Below are 21,206 nucleotides of genomic sequence, written 5' to 3'. Positions count from 1 at the left end.
CGAGGATGGGGCGAGCGATGCGGGCGGGGGCGGGGGACCTGGGAGAGGCGGGCGAGCGGGGCGATTGACCGCGAGACGACGTGGGTGGGCAATTAGCGCTAACGAAAACTGTTAGTTTCGTTAATAATGTTTTTAGGTCCTTGATGGTGTCATCAGACTGTTCAGATCTGTAGTTGGATCTGCCCTCTCGTACTCTTATAATAAAATACAGATAAATTAGCCGTGATGACAGTGTCCACCATCTGCACTTAGAAGAACAAAAACAGGATCTCGCATCAGAGAAAATTTGTGCTATATTAGAAAGCAGATCAGAAAGTAATATATTTTATATACAACAAAAGGCTGTGGCCGAAAATAGAAAGAAGAGCACACCGTTCACAGCAAAAAGATTCTATTTCAACTCAATATTGCCTCGCACGCACTGACAACCACCACACTGCATGTGAAAGTGCGCCAAGCGAATAGGCAGTTTCCAAATATAAGAATTTCGCCAAGCGATTAGAATCTCTTCTAACATTGTGAAAGTGCGCCAAGCGATTAGAATGTCTTATAACATTGTGAATGTTCGTTCTGTCGAGATGTAGCAGCACGTTCCAGCCTGAAATTCGCGTCCAATTAAGCAAAAATGTCTTGAGAAAGAAAAACGCTACATAAATAGGAGTATACGCACCATATTTCCCCTTATGTAGAGTCACCTCTTAAGAGGTAAGACAACAAAACTTGTCGCCCCTAACTCTTTCCTACTCAAGTTCCACTTTGCAATCCTGGGATTCATGTGCTCACACAACTTTTCGTCTCCACTGTCAATACGTATTTCTTCAAGAACCTTCGCGTTCTCGGCGAAAGTTTTGATCAGCTTGACACCAAGACAGTCCTTCTTCTCTAGCTGGAATTGTAAGTCCACTCTCCTCAGGGAGTTCTGCAAGCATTGGAACAAGTAGCGCGGACCTACCATGGCAGCCATCAGAATTTCCTTGCGAGTAGTTCCTTTCTGTTTGTGCCCCCCTTTTTTATTGGATGCGTCCTCCACCTCCTCTTCCTCCTCCTCGTACTTGGCGGTGAGGTTGATTCGGAGGGCACTGAGCACAGGACAGCAGTGCAACAGGTTCAAGATGGTGGTCATTGCTACAATCTTGTCTTTGGTCCAATGTCCTCCCTGAAACTCGAGACGCTCGAGGCGGCAAAACGCCGGCAGGAGCTTGACCTGCCTTGCCTCGCTGAGGACGGCGATATCCTCAAGGTGGTTCACCCTCAGCCTCATCTCCTTGGTGCCAGTGAAGTTGCGAGTGAATCGCCAAAAGGTTTCTAAGTCACGGTTTGGATCCTTTACCCTGTATCCTTGCTCGAAAAATTCCAGATCCACTTGTTCCAATTCTATAGGCTGTGGACTGAATGAGTAGGCGCGGAGTTGCCCCTTGTAGCTGAAGCAGCGCAGCCTCGTCGCGTCGATGTTCAATCGATCGACGGTCTTCTTAAAGTGCCACCTGCTGCAATTGTCAAGCACAAGCATGGTGGTTGCGGGGCATCGGAGGTGGCGCCATGTGGCCTCTATGGCTTCTTCGTGTGTTATGAACACAGACTCGAGTCGGACCACAGCGAGCGATGGCGCCGCGTCAATAAGGCGTTGGAGGGATCCTAGCTGCTGGGTGCAATGGCTCAGCCTTAGGGAGGACAGCCGTGGGAGCACGGCCTCCGTGTGGTTGATTAGTATTCCACTGCAGTTGGTGAGTTCCAGGATGCGCAGTGTCTCGAACCGCAGCGAGTCCAGGTTGACTGCGCAGTCGTATACCCGCCGATCATAGGGGTTGCTGGATGGATCTTTGGCGACGAGTCGGAGCTCCTCGACGCGGCGCACCGCCGGGTGTGGGAGCACATCGTCGACCATGTCGTCGTAGGACGTCGCGACCTGGTAATGGTCGGGGTGGCAGGTGATTAAACTGAGCTTGGTGACAGGGACGACGGCAGCGTCGAGCGCCCCCTTGGCCGCAGAGAGCATGTCGTCGCTCCTGGAGAAGAAGCGGGCATGGGAGTTGGCGTTGTCGTGCTCGTGCCCCGGTCGTCGGCGGTATTTCTTTTTGTCGGCGACGCCTGCCTCGAGGTTAACGGCGCCCGAGGAGAGCCAGAGCGGCGCGCGCCAACGCCGCGAGAGCGCAGTTGTGGAGGCTGCCTCCTTGAGTGGGGCGAAGTGGAGGATGCAGCGGAGGAGGTCGTCGGAGAGCGAGGACAGCCGGTCCACGCCACCGCCGGCCATCGCCTACGGCGATCGATCGGCGGCACGAGACGAGGCGATGCGATGCGATCGTGATCTCGATTCGATTCGATTCACGCGTACGTGGATGTATATATGTATACGTACGCACGTTCATTACTAGGAAAGATACCTTCTTTTTCTCAGAACAATTGGGCGGATCGAGCTGAATACAAATCGGGCGTAAGTTACCTTCTTTTTCTCAGAACAATTTATTTTTACTAGGAAAGATACCGTGCGTTCAACGTGAGAAAAAAATTCATCCCTCAAACATTAGCAAATCTCTTAACATTTTTCATTATACTATACCACAAACAAATTAATAACTGATGATCTGCAAAAACATTGTTGAGGTATACTCAAGGTGTTTCTAATTCATTGCGCAACAGAAATATCTACCTAGTTGTCGCCTTGCCGCATATGTTTACGTCTTTGTTGTCGTTTTTCCTCAATGATGCCCAACAAATATTTCACTATAATGAAAATAACAAGTATATTTTAGTATTCAATGATAACATGTGCATAAAAATATTATTTATGTTTTATTGATATATGTGTTTACAACTTTAATCCAAGTCGAGACTTAATTTGGTTTTTTTTTGCAGGAAAAATTCCGATCTATTCATTCTCAATCATGTTAGTACAACGAAAACTAGGAACAATAAAAATTACGTCTAGATCCGTAGACAACGTAGCGACGACTACAAGCACTGAGGCGAGCCGAAGGCGCGCCGCCGTCATCGCCCCTCCATTGCTGGAGTCGGGCATAACTTATTGTAGTAGACAACCGGGAAGTCGTCGTGCTAAGGCCCCATAGGACCAGCGTACCAGAACAGCAACCGCCGCAGATGAACAATAACATAGATCAGAAGGATCCACCCCGAAGACACACGAACACAGACGAACAACGACGAGATCCGAGCAAATCCATCAAAGATAGATCCGCCAGAGACGCAGCTCCACACATATAAATCCATCAAAGAGCAAATCCATCATAGATCGATTGACGTGGTGCAGCATATATACGTGAGTCAGATTGGGTCCTCAACGTATTGTGCGGATCGAGCTGAAAACAAATCGGGCGTAAGTTACCTTCTTTTTCTCAGAACAAACTTTTTTTATTAAGATTCCGTTCGGCGCTGAACAAGTTAATTAAATCTATGTTTTCTTTTTGCGGGGTCTTTGCTTTCTTTTTCAGGGTAATTTATCTTGTGCCATCTATAAATTCCGAACGTCAGATTTTGCATTCTGGGGCCGCACGTCCTTTGAAACCCTGGATTGGCGCACGAATCTTACAGCAGCAGAAATTAGGCACGTCAACCTTTTTTTCGTTCGGGGAAAAGGCTCGCCGCCACGAACAACGCTGGATTGACGCACGAATCTTACATCAGCAGAAATCCCGATGTATGGAAGTTCGTTGGCTGGCGTCCGCGGTTTTTGCACTTCGCCTTGACGGGTTTTCCACGGTAAAATCTTGTGTCTCCTGTGTTGATTTCGTTTTTCGTCGTGTGATTTGCGTATCGTATATCTAACATGATCTAGGGATGTTTTATTCCTTAATTTTTGAAGGCTCTGCTGCTCACGTCATTTGGGGGCTGTTGAGACGCTCCTTAATCTTAGATATATTGCTAGTTCCCTAGATGATTGTTTTGGGAGATGGTTGAAAGGCTTCCCAAAAGATAACAAAAATTGGTGTCGGTTGGGATAGCTGCTATTTTCTGGACTTTGTGGAGATGTAAAAATAATGTGATCTTTTATAAAAAAAAGTCTATAATGATCCAATGATATTGATTAGACTAACATGCCACTGGATTGCTGATTGGGCTATCTTGCAGACAAAGGAGGCCGCAAAAGAAGCAATGTTGGTGGAGGCAAAGCTTCTAGAACATGTAGCAGGTGAGGTTTACACCCTGCACAGGGGTGGAGACATGGTGCTGGAAGAGTTGGTGCTTGAAACCTGAAGATCTTCCTCCTCCTCTGCAGTCTGTTTTACTCCCCTCTGATGTAGTATGGTTTCGTTGATTTGCACCACTGTGGTGATGTAATTCAGAGTGTCCTGCAGCTTCTCTTTGATAGATTTGTGCCTCCTTTGGGGGTTATGGTCTGTAATAGGTAGACGCAAATGGTTCCAGGCGCCCCTCCCTCCCGTGGGAGTTGGCTGAAATTATTTTGATTTCGTTCCTCTGCATCAATCAATCATACAACCATTTTTATTAATTATTCAATATAGGTCTAACAAAAACATACATCAAGTCACCTAAAGCCATCACTCATACCTACAAACTTGATAATGTGGAGTGCTCTTAATTTTCATATCTAAAATCGATGTCGTCGCTTATCCATCCATATAACGTATCGGACCTAACAACCGGTGCAGGAAACCTAAAGCGTACACCAAATGCATACGTTTTAGAAGCCACCATCATCATCGAGCCGTTGTCTCATCTTCACGACAGAGATCCGCATCATCCTTGCCAGTCCGGCCATCCGTGAAGACCACCACGGCGCCCAACGGCTCCACCACCCTGCGCTCGTCCATCCCGACACGAAGAGTCTAGAGGATCTGTCATGCCTAGCACCTGCCAAACGGGCATGACACAGCATAGCACTTGTCGATCAGGCATGACTTGACATCTCCACCGAAGCTCCGTTCAAGATGAAACCGCTCCACCTCCTGCCTCTGTCTTCCAACGCAGCTCCGCAAGCGATGTTTTGAAGAGAGAAACGGCATCGTAGTGCCGTCATCGTTCGATCTGGAATACCAGATCCTAGGGTTTTCCCTGGAGCAGCACGAGCAGGTCGACAGTAGTTGCACTTTCATCAAGGTCACAATGCAGAACGTTATCATTGCCTGCAGTCGGTTCAGTTTTCACCGGAAGTATGTCTCCCCGACTGCAGCCGGGACTAGATGACCGATCTAGAGATCCGAGCATCCAGCCTCAGGCTGACCACCTCCGACGGAGGAGATGACCACCGCCGCCGGCTGCACCGGTCACAACAGATTTGAACAGATGTGTCGTCGAGCTGATCACCAGGCCCTCCACGCCGCTGCCGATTCGAAACCAGATGGCGCACCCGCCGCTGCCGATCGCATCGCACCGTCGCTCGAACCAGGACAACCGCCGGATGCCGCCACCCATGACCGGGCTACCCGACGTGCCTGCAGCTGCCATCACCCGAGGCAGGGCCGACCACCGCCACCGTCGCAGCAGCCATCGCCGCCGCTCCGCTAGATGGGTCGCTCCTACAAGCGTGTAGGGGCCCCGCACCACCCGTGAAACACGGGAGAGAGGGAGTCCCCTGCCACCGCCGTCGGGCCCCGGGCATAGCCCAATGGCTTCCTCCAACGGCTGCAGAGCTAGGGGAGGAGGGAGTGCATGCCCCCGGCGGCTAGGGTTTAGGCACCGCCCGAGTCACCATAGCGGGGGACGACGTGGGGCCTAAGGTAAGGTGAGGTATATGGGCCTCACACATACCCTGAGTAGTCTATCTAGTTTGAACCTTATGGTCTCTTTAAATGAAATTGGAAGGGAAGGCCCTTCTTCTGATTAAAAAAAGGATGATTTATTAGAGAAGCCATGGTAACTTGAATTCGAGAATTTCAGTTATTCAAAGCTATGAATTTGACTACCATGATGGAATTATGGTTTCCCTGGATCACTCCTTTGAAATCTTCTTGAGCTCATGGAATGCCTTGGCAAACTCCTTACGGACTGTCACCGTCTGCACCCGGTGTAGACAACGTGACGGATCAACACAACGTCCCAGAGATGGTCGCCCGGTGCATGAAGCGGTCGATGCAGTCCTCGATGCATGGCATGCGCCAGCTCTCGTATAGGCCTAGTTCTTTTCAGCTTTTGATTCTCTAGAATCAGCTTTTGAGAAACTTCCATCAGAATTAGCTTCCATCGTAATCAGCCAGAATCAGCCGTGGAGTTCTTTTCTAAGATTTTAGCCTGAGATTATAGGATGAGTCGTACGGTGAAATGTATATAATCTCCCTGAACTGAAACAAGTCAAAGGACAGCAGTAGCAGGCGATAGGCTCGTCGGGGCCGGCGGAGAACAGAAAGGAGGGTGGTCAGAGCCGGCGGGGCAAAGGACCTCGGGACCGGCGAGATGGGGGTCGGAGGAGACGACACGTAGGGCGGTCGGAGCTGGCGTGGCAGAGGACCTCAGGGGCCGACGGGAGGGCGGTGCTAGCCGGCGGACAGAGGACCTCACGGGCCAGTGAGATGGGGGGTCGGAGGAGGCGGCGCGAAGAGCGAGCGAGGGGGTGAATCGACGGGGGACAGGGAGCGAGCGGTCGGCGCTGGTTTTCCTGGCCACGCTCAATAGTTCTTTCGTAAATTACCCCTCAAATAGGGGTACTAACTTAAATCAAAACGTTTTGTTTTGTGGGAGCGTCCAAAATCGCCAGAAGCGAGGTGTTGGGATGATTTCGGATTGCACTACCGATTTTAGCGATTCTCAGATGATTTTAGACAATCAAAATGAGTTCTTTTAAGCTTTCGATTTTTCAAACACAGAATCACCAGAATCGAACGAAAAGAACTGGGCCATAATTTGGATCCACGCGCTCTGCACATGGTCGCCGACGGCGCCGCTCCTCCAGCAAACATCAGATCATGGGGTTTCATACAAGAGGCCAGGACGACACATGAGCAGCCATGGGTGGACAAAGGTACGTTACTACAAGTGCCTGCCAAGAGAATATCAGCCATCTCATCTACGCTTCAATCTACTGGAGCTAACTATCAACACTGTACATATGATGGTAAGCCAATACTGATTTTCTAACGCGGCCCTACCGATGAGCGAAGTCCGCCAATCATTTACGCTTTGAGATTGGTGCAAGAGCTATATCCGCACATTTTACGGTAAACTGCAAATACTCCTAAAAAGCAGAATACCTCCCATGCAATACTCTATGTTTACTTTTTATTTGTCATAATAAGTGAGAGAGTTGCAGAGAAAATGACGACGGTTGCATTCATACTTCTATAATCTAGTCACACAAATTTCAATTATTTCACTAAATTTATAGACATTTCAAGGTTGTATATAGTTTTGCCAATTATTTCAGATAAGTTACTAAAATTGAATCAAATAATATAGACAGATTCCATGAATCTTTGTGAAATTTATGTAAAAATACTGGAATGGAACTGAAACAAATTTGCGCAGCAACATTTGCATTGCGAGATTTTCTGGAAATAATGTAAGGTTAAAAAACTCGAGTCAAATAATCCATAAATGACCATATTCGGAGATCTAGATCTTTTAAGCCATCACCGAATTTCAAATCATTTTCAAACTGCTAAGATTTTCAGTACGCGTGACTAATGGTGGACCATAGCTTTGTATAATAAGGGAAATTGTAGAACTCGTCAGCTATTTTGATTCTGACAAGGCGTGATAGCGCATCAACGCCACTTTTTGAACAAAAAACACCACTATTTGAATTAAATAGCACAATCATTGAAGAAAAAGAGCGGTCCACTAACTATAATAGCTAAACTAAATGCAGATCATATCTTCAGCACTGACTACAATAATTGCACAAAAGAGCTATAGTACAGAAAGAGCAGTGCATTGTACTCCCGCCGTTTCAGAATGTATGTTACTGTAGCTTCGTAGATCCTGATGAACCGCTGGCTGTTAGCCAGCGATTCTACCGGCCGTGACAGCATCGATCAGGTAGGTATTAACTTGTACTTGCCTGATTATCTCATGAGACACACCCAACCAATTATTTAGTTACTCCCTCCGTCATGGTTTTAAAGGCACGGTTAAATTTACGTGCATTTCACAATAGATAAGGTTGAGGACGCATTGCATTTACTCCTACCAGCTAATTAGTGCCCTGTTGTACTATTTTTATATGCATGCATAGTGTGAATGCTATTTTTCAATACATCTCACAGCCGATCAATAACTATCTAGGTTTCAGAACATTTTCAAGCACGCCTTCTAAACCGTGACTGAGGTAGTACAACAGTTTGTACAATTTATTATAAAGTATCTAAGACAATTTAATAATAATACCTAGGTCGCAAAATGCTAGTGTTAGGTTCATCCATATGACTCAAGTATTTTGGGAGCTAGGAGCACTAATTATAGGTTCATCCATATAAACAAATCTAAGACAAAAAATTTGGGACGAAGGAAGCACTAATAGGCGTTCCTCTTTCTAATTATGCTATGACTCAAGGATTAAGAGAACACACAAACAATAATAAATTCCTTGATTTAAATATACTAATATAAACTTTTTCGTTCTTATCTATACACAAACATATATTGCCATACAACATGTGTGTTTGCAAACTGCAAATTCATATAGAATGAAGATGTGTCAACCAAGACATGTTATATGAATGCTATATTACCACTTGATATATTGTGGTGATTTATGTCTTGAGTGGTCATTCTGTCTTTTCGCCTCCCCCCCTCCTTTTCGATAAAAAGTATATATTAATATCAAAGAGATAACAATTACACCCAGCCTCTGCAACAACGCAATGCCCTAATGGCATGACGGATGCACACAGCCGAAAAACGAAGAAGAAACTAAAAAAGAAAAGTCTCGCTACAGAGTTTCAGTACTTGCAACAGCAGCACAACCACCACCAAGACAACACCTGATGTTCAAGTACTCCAAAAACGACGCCTCCAAAAAGGAAACAGTGCACAAACACCATCGTCGCCCGATCGTAAATCTTGGGTTTTCACGCTGGAGATAATGCCCGCTCTCAAAGCAATGTCTTCAATAAGAGCATTGCCAGGCACAACCAATTAAGGCGGACCTTGGATTTTCGTCATGAAAGGTAGGACCTTGAACTTCACTTGTCATGTCACCCCCACTTACATACCACTGCTACGAATCCCGAAACTCCAAGCAAATTCCTCAAACCCTCTCCTATGTTTAAATCATGGCTCCGCCCCTGTAGTGAACTGAGGGAGTATAAGCTTAGAAATTAATGAAACACAACATCATCATTGAATCATGCATTGATGGATCCCTTCATTACAAAAAATATCTCTTCATTTTTAGTCCGTTATTGTTTATACTTATTATCACTTGTTCTTTCTTATTTGAGCCAATTGACTTTTAGCGTCTGTCCTTGATCATCGGTTTTATTCAAGAGATTAGTTGAAATGTGTAAAATTGCAAGCCAAGTTTCATATACCTTTAGTGACAGAACACAATATAACAAAAAATATGATGTTTCCTAGATATTTTAAAACGAGGTAAATGGTCAAACATAACTAAATAGTGAACTAAGTCAAATAGAAAATCGGAGGAGGGGGTAGTATTAGTAAACACACTGTGCACTGATCATGATATTTTTAGGCATCGTTTTCCTCTGCAGTTATCATCATGCCATGCATGATTTCAAAAAAGAAAAAGAAAAAGAGTTAGGTTCGTAACCGAACGGTGGTGTCGATGCCATTAGTGTTGGAAGAAAGTATCACACAAGCATCATCATTCCTACGTACCCCCGACAGCAATGTTTACTTTTTCTCGAATATGATAACTACGAGTGGTCACTTTGTTGATTGCATTCCGTTTTGGTGCGATTACACGTACGTTTGCCTCCTATTCCTATCCTATATAACGTGCCCCGGGTCGCATGGAGCTCGACTCACCAAGCGTTCAACCAACCATGGAGCTCCTCTTCTTTTGCACAACAGTTCTCATCCTCATCGTCTCCTCTGTGTACCTCCTGGGCCTCTTAGCCCACGGCCGTCGCAACCTGCCCCCCGGTCCTGGCCCGCTGCCACTCGTCGGCAACCTCCTCTCACTGGGCGCCCTACCGCACCGCTCCCTTGCGCGCCTCGCGGAGCGCCATGGCCCGATCATGGCGCTCCGCCTAGGCACGGTCACCACCGTGGTCGCCTCCTCGGCAGACGCCGCCCGCGACATCCTCCAGCGCCATGATGCAGCTTTCTCGGGGCGCTTCGTCCTCGACGGCACCCACGTGTCCGCGCACTACACGCACTCCATGGTCTGGCTCCCGGCCAGCAGCCCCCGATGGCGCGCGCTACGCAAGGTTTGCGCCGGTGAGCTCTTCGCGCCGCACCGCCTCGACATGCACCAGTCCTTGCGACGGGAGAAGGTGCGACAGCTCGTCTCCCACGTGACGGAGCTGGCACGAGAGGGCACCCCCGTTGCTGTCGGCGGACTGGCCTTTACGACGGCGCTTAACCTGCTCTCCTCCACCATCTTCTCCACCGACTTGGCCGACCTCGACGACCGCCATGTCAAGCCTGGGGAGTTCAAGGCCATACTCGCAGAGCTAAACGTGACCGTTGGATTGCCAAACTTGTCGGACTTCATCCCGGAAGTGGCGTGGCTAGACCTGCAGGGCTTGAGGAGGCGCATCGAGGGCTTGTTTCACCGGCTGCATGCCATCATGGACGAGCAGATCGAGCGTCACATGCTGGACCGTGCCGCCACAGGTGACCCGACCAAGAAAAACTTCCTGGACGTGCTGCTCGACTACCGCAACACCGACGATGACAAGGGCTTCGAGCGCCAGACGCTCCTCTCATTGCTTTCGGTATCTATCCTTCAAGTACTTTATTTTAAGTACTCATTCTGTCCGACATTTCTTCTCGTTCAAACAGATATATTGATTCATCCGTTTGAACGACAAGTAATTTCGGACGGAGACAGTAGTATTCATCTGTGCTTGCTTCATATTTTTGCAATGCACACAACTATACCGATAGCAACAAATAAATACCTCATGAGTGGTACATGTTTCTTTGGTCATCAGGACTTGTTCAGCGCGGGGACGGATACAAGTTCAGCCACCGTGGAATGGGCGATGGCGGAGCTGCTACTGAATCCATCATCCATGTCGAGAGCTCGCGAAGAGCTCGACCAAGTGATAGGCTCTAAAGAGCAGGTTGAGGAGTCCGACATAGGACAGCTCAAGTACCTCCAAGCCATCGTGAAGGAGACGTTCCGGCTCCATCCTCCGGCACCATTCCTGCTGCCTCACGTGGCGGAGACGACGACACAGGTTCAGGGGTACACGGTTCCCAAGGGCACGCGCCTTCTGGTGAACGTGTGGGCCATAGGGCACGACGGCAAGGTATGGCCGGAACCGGAAAAGTTCATGCCGGAGAGGTTCCTGGAGAAGGAGGTGGACTTCAAGGGCCGAGACTTCGAGCTCCTCCCCTTCGGGTCCGGGAGGAGGATGTGTCCGGGGACGCCGCTGGCCGTTCGCATTGTTCATCTCATGCTCGCGTCCTTGTTGCATCGCTTCCAGTGGAGGCTTCCCGTAGACGTGGAGAAGAAGGGGCTGGACATGACTGAAAGGCTTGGTGTCAACTTGTCCATGGCCACGCCCCTTCAGGCTATAGCCACGCCAGTTTGAATGTAATCATCGTTCTAGGTGTGTTCAGTTTGAGGACGAAGTGAAACGGAATGTCATGGTTCCATTACATCGGAATGGGTGGGTTCCATTGCACCTGACGTTGTGCCATGAAAACATTATCAATGAATAAATAAGGAGTAACCAAAAGAGTTTGTCTTATGCTGCTACTAGAAGAACACGTACGCCTTGTCGCGATGGTTTCTCTATAGGGTTTCTGTTTATTGGACGACACGATTCTTCGCCTTTTCGGCTGCAGTTTTCTGTGAGCCGGCTGATATTTCTTGTTTTCCCGTGGCCCTTTCATCCCCTTTCTCGACCCTGAATTTTGGACCCGCAATCAGTCAACTTTGTGCCAATTGCATATCATATGCTTGAGGTTTAATCTATTTGGGTTATGAAGAATAAAGAAGATTAATCATACTATACTTGTTGTATACAAGGTAGCTCCCCACATTATTCATTTACTATGCGAGATATAGGACGTGAAGAGAGTGACTGTTGTGGTACCAGTAAGAACTCATGTTGATTTAAGGATTATATCTTTTTGGGTGGATTTTTCATATACATTACCTGTCTTTGTTCTTGTTATGCTATAGAAGATACAATATTAATAACCCAAGTTATTATTCATGTTCGCGTAAACTGATGGAGATAAGTTTTTTTTTTTTTGCATCCATATGATATTTCATTTGACATCTTTTTAGTTGCTACTTTTGTACTACTACTGGATTATGGTTCCATGAAAAAATGAATTTTCTTTTTGTGGGAATTTTTGATTCATTGAGAAATGGTCATCAAAATCATGATGGCGGTAGTACCGTCATCGACACTTTCCATCTAGGTTCAGAACCAATCATGAAGATTTGGATTTTTTCTTCAGACGAAGTTAAATTCAAGAGACAAAATTAACAAAAGGTCTTCATTTGTAATTATGAGTTTTCATTTTTGGATTATATCGTTTCAATGGTTTGCCCATCAGCCCATGTACCATAACCTCATTTAAGAAATTTATTTGTAAAAACTTAAAGCACGGATGGCACCCTCAAGTAAATGTAAGTGGTACATTCTTTTCAATCCGATGAAGCAGAGCATCCTCTCGTTCAAAGTAAGCACATCAAACATTAAAAAGGAGGTAATAGCACTGGGGATACTAGAACTTGTTAGCAATGTGATGGTTTGATCCTAAAAGTAGCAAAGTGCACCTATTTCATCCTAGAACTTGCACCTCTTGTGCACTTTTAGTCCACAGCCACTCACAGCGCGCCAAGTGGACAGAGTGGGGCAGTCTTGGTTGTTTTGCAAAGTAGCCCTTTCCTTTGTCAGTTATTAGTGTGTTGTTGCTATCTGAGAAACACCTACATTTAATAAACCTAGTAACTACTGTTGGAACGACGGGAGCAGTGTCTCTTTCTCCCTCGTGCGGTCGGTGCTTCCTCTCTGTTCTATCATTCTTCTCCCTCGTGCGCCCCTTTTCCTCTCTGTTCTTTCCCTCTGCTTCCTCGCGAGCGGCAGCTTATCTTCGGGTCATGGCGTCGCCGGAGTTCTTCGGCAGCCGGGAACCGCCTGCGTCGACACACCTCGTCCGGCCGCACTCTGTGTACCCCCCCCCCCCTCCCCAGATTATGGTAGGTCTCTTCTCCCTCGTTATCTCCTCCTCACTCTTTGGTTTGCTGCTGTTAGGTCTCTTCTCCCTCGTTAGTACATCTGATTCATGCCATTCTCTGGTGAGAAGAAGAGTTGGTGTGTAACATATGTTGTACATCTGATTATGGATTTAGGTTAGGGTATTTAGGCAGGCATCTGTTCTTGTGTTGTTGTTTGTTTCATTTTTTGTTAGATCTGGTGAGAAGAAGAGTTGTTGTGTTGTTGTGTAACATATGTTGTTGTGTGTTTCATTTAGGTTAGGGTATTTAGGCAGGCAGCTCTAGTTTTAACTGAATTTTGCCCTGTTTGGATGCAGTGTGTGATTCATTAATGGGAAAAAGTGTTTGCACTCCTTTTTTCACACTGGAAATTGAGCATGGTGGCATTTTCTTAGGAGCAGTAAGTGAACTTGAGTATTACAACTCTTCTGTGGAGGTGCTGGACTATTTAGATAATGGCAACTTCAGTTATGCATTACTAGAAGAGCACATAAACTGGTTGGGATATCCTAAGAATCAGCACATCATCTACTGGTGCTTGCCTGACAAGAAAATATGTGATGGCCTGGTGAGAATTACAGGTGATGAGGATCTACAGCAAGTGATCAGAGCTAGTGCTAATCATAAAGTTCTTGTAATAATGGTTGACCATTCAGATTTCATCAGTAATTTCAGGCAAGATTTGATATTGAAGGAGCCATCATTTGAAAGCCCTGTTAGAGTGGCCAACTGTTCTGTTGATGCAAGCAATTCAGGCACCATCATTTGTTTGAATGTTGATAATCCAATTTCAGAGGTTGCAGAAGCTAGCACAGAAGCAGACAATTTGCTTAATGATGCTACAAATCTTGTTACTGATGTTGTACACACACATGTGCTTACTGAAGCTGGTGCAGAGCCAAACTTACTGTTAGATGGTGGTGCAGAGCCAAACTTGCTTAATGATGTAGTTGCAGAGCAAAACTTGCTGACTGATGCTTTTGCAGACTCAAACTTGCTAAATGATGCTGCCCATCCTTTGCTGACTAATGTGTTGTTGGAAGAATCAGATATGAATGATAGTGATTATGACATTCATGATGGAGATGATGATATGTATGAAGACAACATTGACTATGATGTTGATGAAGAAGCTGAGCCAGATGTGGAAGATGTTGAGCCTGACTATTTACTTGAAGATGAAGATCTGAACCTCTCCATTGAACAACAAGAACAACTTAAGTACAAGTTCACAACATTCAATGCTAAGGTGGACATGAAATGCCCTGTTTTTACTGTGGGTATGGTATTTGCTGATGTGGTTGAGATGAGAAAAGCTTTAACTGCATATGCAATAAGAAACAGAGTGCAGATTAGGAAGGTGAAGAATGACAGGATAAGGTTAGAGGCAATTTGTCAGCCAGGGTGCCCATGGATTGTCAAGGCTGGCAATGATAACAGGACTGGAGGATTTGTGATCAAGGCATTGAATCCATTGCATTTGTGTCAAAAGAAATGGAAGTTAAAGGATTTGACAACTACATTCCTGTGCAAGACAATCATTGAAGAATTCAGAGATGACCAGAAGATGTCACTTGGAACATTTGCAAGGAAAATAACTAAGGAGTTTAATGTTACTCCTAACAGATGGAAGTTAGCTAGGGCTAGAACACAAGCACTTAAGCAAATCCATGGTGATGAGGAAGAACAGTTTAGTAGGCTATGGGATTATGGCCATGAGTTAAGGAGCAAAAACCCTGGCTCTACATTTCTTCTGACAACTACACTGGTGAAAGATACAAAATTTCCATTGGGCAGGAAATGTTTGAAAACATTGTACTGGTCATATGATGCATGTAAGATAGGGTGGCTAAAAGGTTGTAGACCCATTCTATTTATTGATGGTTGTCACATGAAAACAAGATTCAAAGTAGTTCTTCTTAGTGTTGTTGGAATTGATCCAAATGACTGCATTTTCCCCCATTGCAATGGGATGGGTGGAAGTAGAATGCACTGGTTCTTGGGAGTGGTTCCTGACAACTTTAAGAGATGATATGAACATCACCAACACTGCTCCTTTCACAGTAATGAGTGATAAACAGAAAGGATTAATCAATGCAGTGCACAAAGTTTGGCCAGATTCAGAACACAGGTTTTGTGTGAGGCATATTTATCAAAATTTTAATGAGAAACACAAAGGATAGGTACTGAAGCAGGATTTATGGGCCATTGCAAGATCACCAAACAAGGTTAAGTGGAGGGAGAACTGCCAGAAAATGGATGATCACTGCCCAGTTGCCTTCCATTGGACTGAAAGACTTGAGGCAAAGACCTGGTGCAAGTCATTTTTCAGTACATTTCCCAAATGTGATATTCTGTTGAACAATAACTCTGAAGTGTTTAACAGCTACATCCTGGATGGCAGAGAGATGGCAGTTCTTAGTATGCTTGAATATATCTTCTACAAGATCATGCATAGGATAGTTAGTAAACAAAGGGAAGGTATAGAAAAGTGGACAGGGCATAGAATATGCCCAAAGATAAGGAAGAAATTAGAGAAAAACACTGAGTTTGCTGCAAAATGCCATGTATCAGAAGCTGGCCAACAAATCTTCAGAGTTCAGTCTGGTAACTCTAGCTACACAGTGGACCTTAGCAAGCACACATGTGAATGCATGAGATGGCAGTTGTCTGGGGTACCATGTGGACATTCCATAGCTTGTTGCAGAGAGGAGAGGATTGACCCAGAGACAATGGTTCATGATTGCTATACAGGTCAAACATATCTGAAGGCATATGGATACACTCTTTTCCCTCTTGCAGACCCAAAGGATTGGCAAATACAGAATGCTTACAAAGTGCATCCACCAGTGTTTACTAAACAGTTGGGAAGGCCAAAGAAGAACAGGAAGAAGACACCAAAGGAGAAGATTAAACATGGTGTAAAGGTGTTGAACAAGAAGGGTGTTTCAATGCACTGCTCAGTTTGTGGCAGAGCAGATCATAACAGGAAGGGGCACTACAAATGGCAAGAAGCTCTCATTGAAGAGGGAGTGGAGGTGGTTGATGAAACTTATGATGACCCATCATTCCTACAGGTATATTAAACTTAAACTGAACATTTAACTTGCACCTCATATTATACTGAAACTGAACATTTAGCTGCACTTCATATTTGCAGAACATCTACCCCAACCAGGCAGATCCTCTTTTGGATCCAATTGAATCACCAACAAGTATGGTCTACAACATGGCTCATAGGGAGATTGCTAGAAGGCCTCCTAATAGGTTTCATGGTCCACTACCAGAGCAATCAACTTTTGTTGCTTCTGCTGGGGCTGCAATACCCCAGCCTAGGGTCACTACAGAAATGAGTACTGCAAGGCTGACCAGGGCTACCACAGCAATTGAGATAGGTCAAACATCTCAATCTTCTGCAAGAGCAAGGAGAAGGGCAAGAGGAGCTGGTGCAGGTGGAGGTAGAGCAAGAGGAGCTGGTGCAGGTGCAGGCAGAGCAAGAGGAGCTGGTGCAGGTGCAGGCAGGGCTAGAGGAGCTGCTGCATGCCCAACAGGAAGCAGAGGAAGGAGAGCATTTTTATCAGGAACAACAACTGGAAGGGGAAGAGGGGCATATTGGCTCCTCTTTGGAGATGATAGCAGCATCCCTGATCTTAATGCTCTTCCTGAAGATATGGTTCCTCCAACTGTTTGATTTCATGGAAGTTGTATGTGTCATCTTTTGCAAGCCCTACTATGGTGTAACATAATGGATTTAAGACATGCCTTTTGGAAGCCCTACTTATGATGTAACCACTAAACATGTTACTGTGGGTAAAAGAGTTGGAATGATGGTCCTAGGTTGTTAAGAAAAAGTGCATTGCATGAGATACTAGTGTTTTGCAAGCCCTACTATGGTCCTAGGTTGTTAAGAAAAAATAGAAAGAAAGAGAATGCAAAAATAGAAAAAAGTGTTTTGCCTGGGGCTTGAACCCAAGACCTGTAGTTCGCAAGATAGAGTACAATGCGAGTAGAATAGGAGTAGTGATTTGTTAGGCTACTGCCTTATGTTGTAGTAGAATAGGAGTAGTGATCTGTCCCCACTAGCACTATCACCCTGTTGTATTTATTACCACCGCTAACACTGCCCAATCCCCGTTACCACTCGCCGTTACTCTATCCTATCCACCACCGAACCCACCGCCAGCCATAGCCGCCGTCGCCATGGAGCAGAGTCTTGGCTGGCAGAAGGCAATCGAAGATCTCGCCGACAACCACGTGCAGCTACGTCAACAGTATGGGGAGATCGCGCACTGGTTCCCATCTGTGCAGATCATGAGGAACCATGCCCGCGGCCTTGTGAAGGTCATGACGGAGGCTGAGAAACTCCGTGCATTCCCCGGCGGCCAGAGCATCCCTGCCGCTACCGTCCTCCTCTAGGCTATGCGGGAGGTGACGAACTCCAACGACCCCCGCCAGCGGGCCCGCTGGTGGATGTACCGCTCATCCACCACGCCGCCGGTGCCGGATAATGAGCGGGTTGCTTCGAGGGCAGAGCACGTCGCCGACGTCGTCATTGCTATGCCAGCGCCAATCAACAATAGGTACTGGGACCGCCTGCATCCCTCTATCATGTTGGCGCCATCAGACGATTCCGACGACGAGTCTTCTGACGCCTTTGTCGTCCTCTCTGACGATGAGGAAGAGGCAGAGGTCGAGATGCTCGGGTCGGTCGTCGCCGCAGTGGAGGGGGACAAAGATATCCCTATTGATGTCGAGAAGTTGCCGGATGTTCAAGAAGCTGCTGTCACTGTCAAGGAAGAAGTTCAGGAAGACGACGAGTTACTGTCAGACAGGAAGAAGAGGCCCATCCTTGTCAAAGTGCGCCGCTCCGAGCGTCTGAAGAAGATGAAGAAGATGCAGAAGTGAAGATGCAGGAGTTACTGTTAGGTATGCTGTTATATGATAGCATATAAGTTAGAAATATTCAGTGATCTGTAGGTTAGATGTGCTCATATATCTGAAAGCACAAAAGTTACAAATATTGGACTCACTGCTAAGGTTATGTTATCTGTAGGTTAGGTATGCTGCTATATATGACAGCATATAAGTTAGAAATCTTTTGGACTCACTGCTAAGGTTATGTTATGAGGATCCTCTGGTTATTGCTATTGATATAAGTAGCAATGCATGGCTACTCTTGTTTCATTCTGCATGTGTATACATTGCTTCTTCTTGTGGTCCAATTATAAGTATGGTCCACTGATAAGCAAAGTGACTATATGGCAGCATGTGTACTAGGATATCTCTGGGTAGCATCTTCTGGATAAACATAAAGCATAAGAATTCAGCAAATAACACAGTTACATGATATAGGTTCACCAAATAAGCCAACATTACTAAGGTCTCAACAAATAATACATCCATTCATCACTCAAATTCATCTAATATCTCCCTGACCTTCCTTATCTTTGATTTTGTCTCTTCCTTATGCTTGAATAGGTCACCAATCATGTACTCTAATTTCTTTTTCTCTTTCTTCAACTCATCCCTCTCTTGCATTACTTTGTCCATCTCTTGCATTACCTCATCCCTCTCTTTCATTGTTTTCCCCCTCTCCTGATTCATGAGCTCAAGCTCTTGCTTGATCAGCTCAAGCTCTTTCTCTGCCTTAGCCCTAAATACCTGATGAATATTTGTGGCAGATTTGTCTGAAATCTTCTTCTTCTCTAACTCTTCCTTTAGGTCACTAAGAGCTATCTGTGTGTTTCCTAGCTGAGCCAATGCTTGCTCTTTGTCAGCTACCATCTTAGCAAAATCAAGCTTGAAAAACCTTAGATCTTTTTCCATCTTCTCCTTCTCTTTCAGCACCTTAAAAATTCCTTCTGCATTTGCAAGATTATCAGAAAGCCTAGTCTTGTTCTCATCTTCATACATGTCCCACAGCCTACCCAGTGTAGTCTTCAACTGAGGAGGCAACTCTGGGTCAACCCACTCCACATATCCACATTTAGGTCCTTCCTACAAAATACAAAAAAGAAAGACATTTCAGTTATCTGAATAAGGTGGCTTAAACATTATCTGAATTATCTGAATAACTTATCTGAAAGATCTTTCTCTAACTTATATGAATTAAACATTCTGACTATTACTAAGATAGATAAACATTCTGTTACTAAGACAAAAAACCTGATTCACTATCTGAATAATTAACATTTTGCTATCTGAAATCATATTTAGGAAGATAAAACCACATTACTAAGATAGATAAAACCTGATTCATTATGAACAAGGTTACATGAAAACATTATGTGCACAAGCTGTACATCTCAGCTACATAAACAAGTTCTGAACAAGCAGAGTATAGAAAATTTCTGTAGATCTGATAGTCCACTAACCTTTTGTGCACAACCTAAGAACCTTCTGTCACTATCCACTGACTGAAAAGCAACATATTTCTCACAAATGGCTTGATGTTCACATCTAGCACTTAGATCTGTAGCTAGGCTGTCCATTCCACGCATAAAATGCTTGGAGGAGCCTAAAATAGAATCTGGTGAGGAAATCCCCAATGTGCAAACCCTAAATGAAGGAGGAGGAGAAGAACATGAGCTAACCGGGCTGCTGATGTCGCTGTCCGAGGAGGAGGAGTATGATCCCTCGCTCCAGGATACCATTGGTGCTCGCGCGGACCTTCTTGGGGAGAAGAACAAAGGGGAGAAAAAACAGAGAGGAGCAGCGACGGGAGTGTGAGAGGGGCACCGACGGGAGTGTGAGGCCACTGGGGGCAGAGACAGGAGGGGCTTTAATTAATTCAGGTGTTCTTGGAAACGGCCTGGGTGTTCATTAATAACTGACAAAGGGAAGGGCTACTTTGCAAAACAACCAAGACTGCCCCACTCTGTCCACTTGGCGCGCTGTGAGTGGATGTGGACTAAAAGTGCACAAGAGGTGCAAGTTCTAGGATGAAATAGGTGCAGTTTGCTACTTTTAGGATCAAACTATCACATTGTGTGCAAGTTCTAGTATCCCAGTGCTATTACCTCATTAAAAAATACTGTGATTAATAAGTAATATCATCACCTTTTATATTCCGTGACAAAGCATGGGCATTCAAATAGTATGTGTAAATGTAAATGTCTTTGTTCGGTTTATATGAAAACCCGTATGGTTTACATGTAATTCATTTGGTTAATTAAAATAGGTTTTTCATATAATACAAACGCAGGGGTGTATATAAATGTACGTACACTTATTTTTATAAATACGTATATATACTTTATTTTTATAAATACTTTTAAAAAACTGAGCTAACATATCATCTGATTAGTTGAAATGGTTCTTAAAATGTATGTCCGCTGACTGATCCCTGGTATCTGTTTTGGGGTCGGTTGCCCTCTCCTCAGTTTGACCGGTTTTGACCATACTATCGTCCTAGGTGGCGCCACATCGGCCAGGCAGGTGGACGTGGGCCCACCTGTCTGTCATCATCCCCTTCGCCATCTCTGACCCCTCTTGTTGATGCACTCGGTCAGATCGGGGGCGCCGCCCGCGGCCAACCACCACCGCAGCAAGTTGCCGGAGACCACCGCGCTGCTCAGCTCAGTCCATCTCCTCGCCCGAACCGGCGACGGAAGCCCCTCTCCACCCCTCGGCTGGCAGCCTCTCTCCATCCACGCAGTTCGCACGCGCGATAGCCACCAGCACGGCCGCCGACGCTGCACTGCAGGGCCGCGCTCGATGTACCGCCGGAGGCATCGCTATCGGGAGGATCCCAGCCTTCTCCGGGAACGGCTACCCCTTCGGGATCAAACTCATCCCCTCAGCAAGCTCCGTCCACCTCTGGCCTACCCCCGCCGGCCTCCACCGAAAACTGCAGTCTTGGACGCCGATGATTCATTTAGGTACTTACTACTCGATAATAATGTTCGTACGAGCCTTGCACTAA

General features: G+C 45.8%; 1 protein-coding gene across 1 annotated transcript; it reads left to right on the top strand.

The window, feature by feature from the left end:
• Positions 1-9,904: 9,904 nt before the first annotated feature.
• LOC123408717 (geraniol 8-hydroxylase-like) lies at positions 9,905-11,786 on the top strand. The gene is made up of 2 exons (XM_045101768.1): positions 9,905-10,814; positions 11,034-11,786. Exons 1-2 carry the CDS (start codon positions 9,918-9,920, stop codon positions 11,637-11,639), a joined length of 1,503 nt encoding a protein of 500 aa, XP_044957703.1. The 5' UTR covers positions 9,905-9,917; the 3' UTR covers positions 11,640-11,786.
• Positions 11,787-21,206: the final 9,420 nt, after the last annotated feature.

The sequence above is a fragment of the Hordeum vulgare genome, chromosome 7H (genome assembly GCF_904849725.1).
Source record: "Hordeum vulgare subsp. vulgare chromosome 7H, MorexV3_pseudomolecules_assembly, whole genome shotgun sequence".
NCBI classification, from domain to species: domain Eukaryota; kingdom Viridiplantae; phylum Streptophyta; class Magnoliopsida; order Poales; family Poaceae; genus Hordeum; species Hordeum vulgare.
This window is presented reverse-complemented; position numbering and strand designations above follow the sequence as displayed.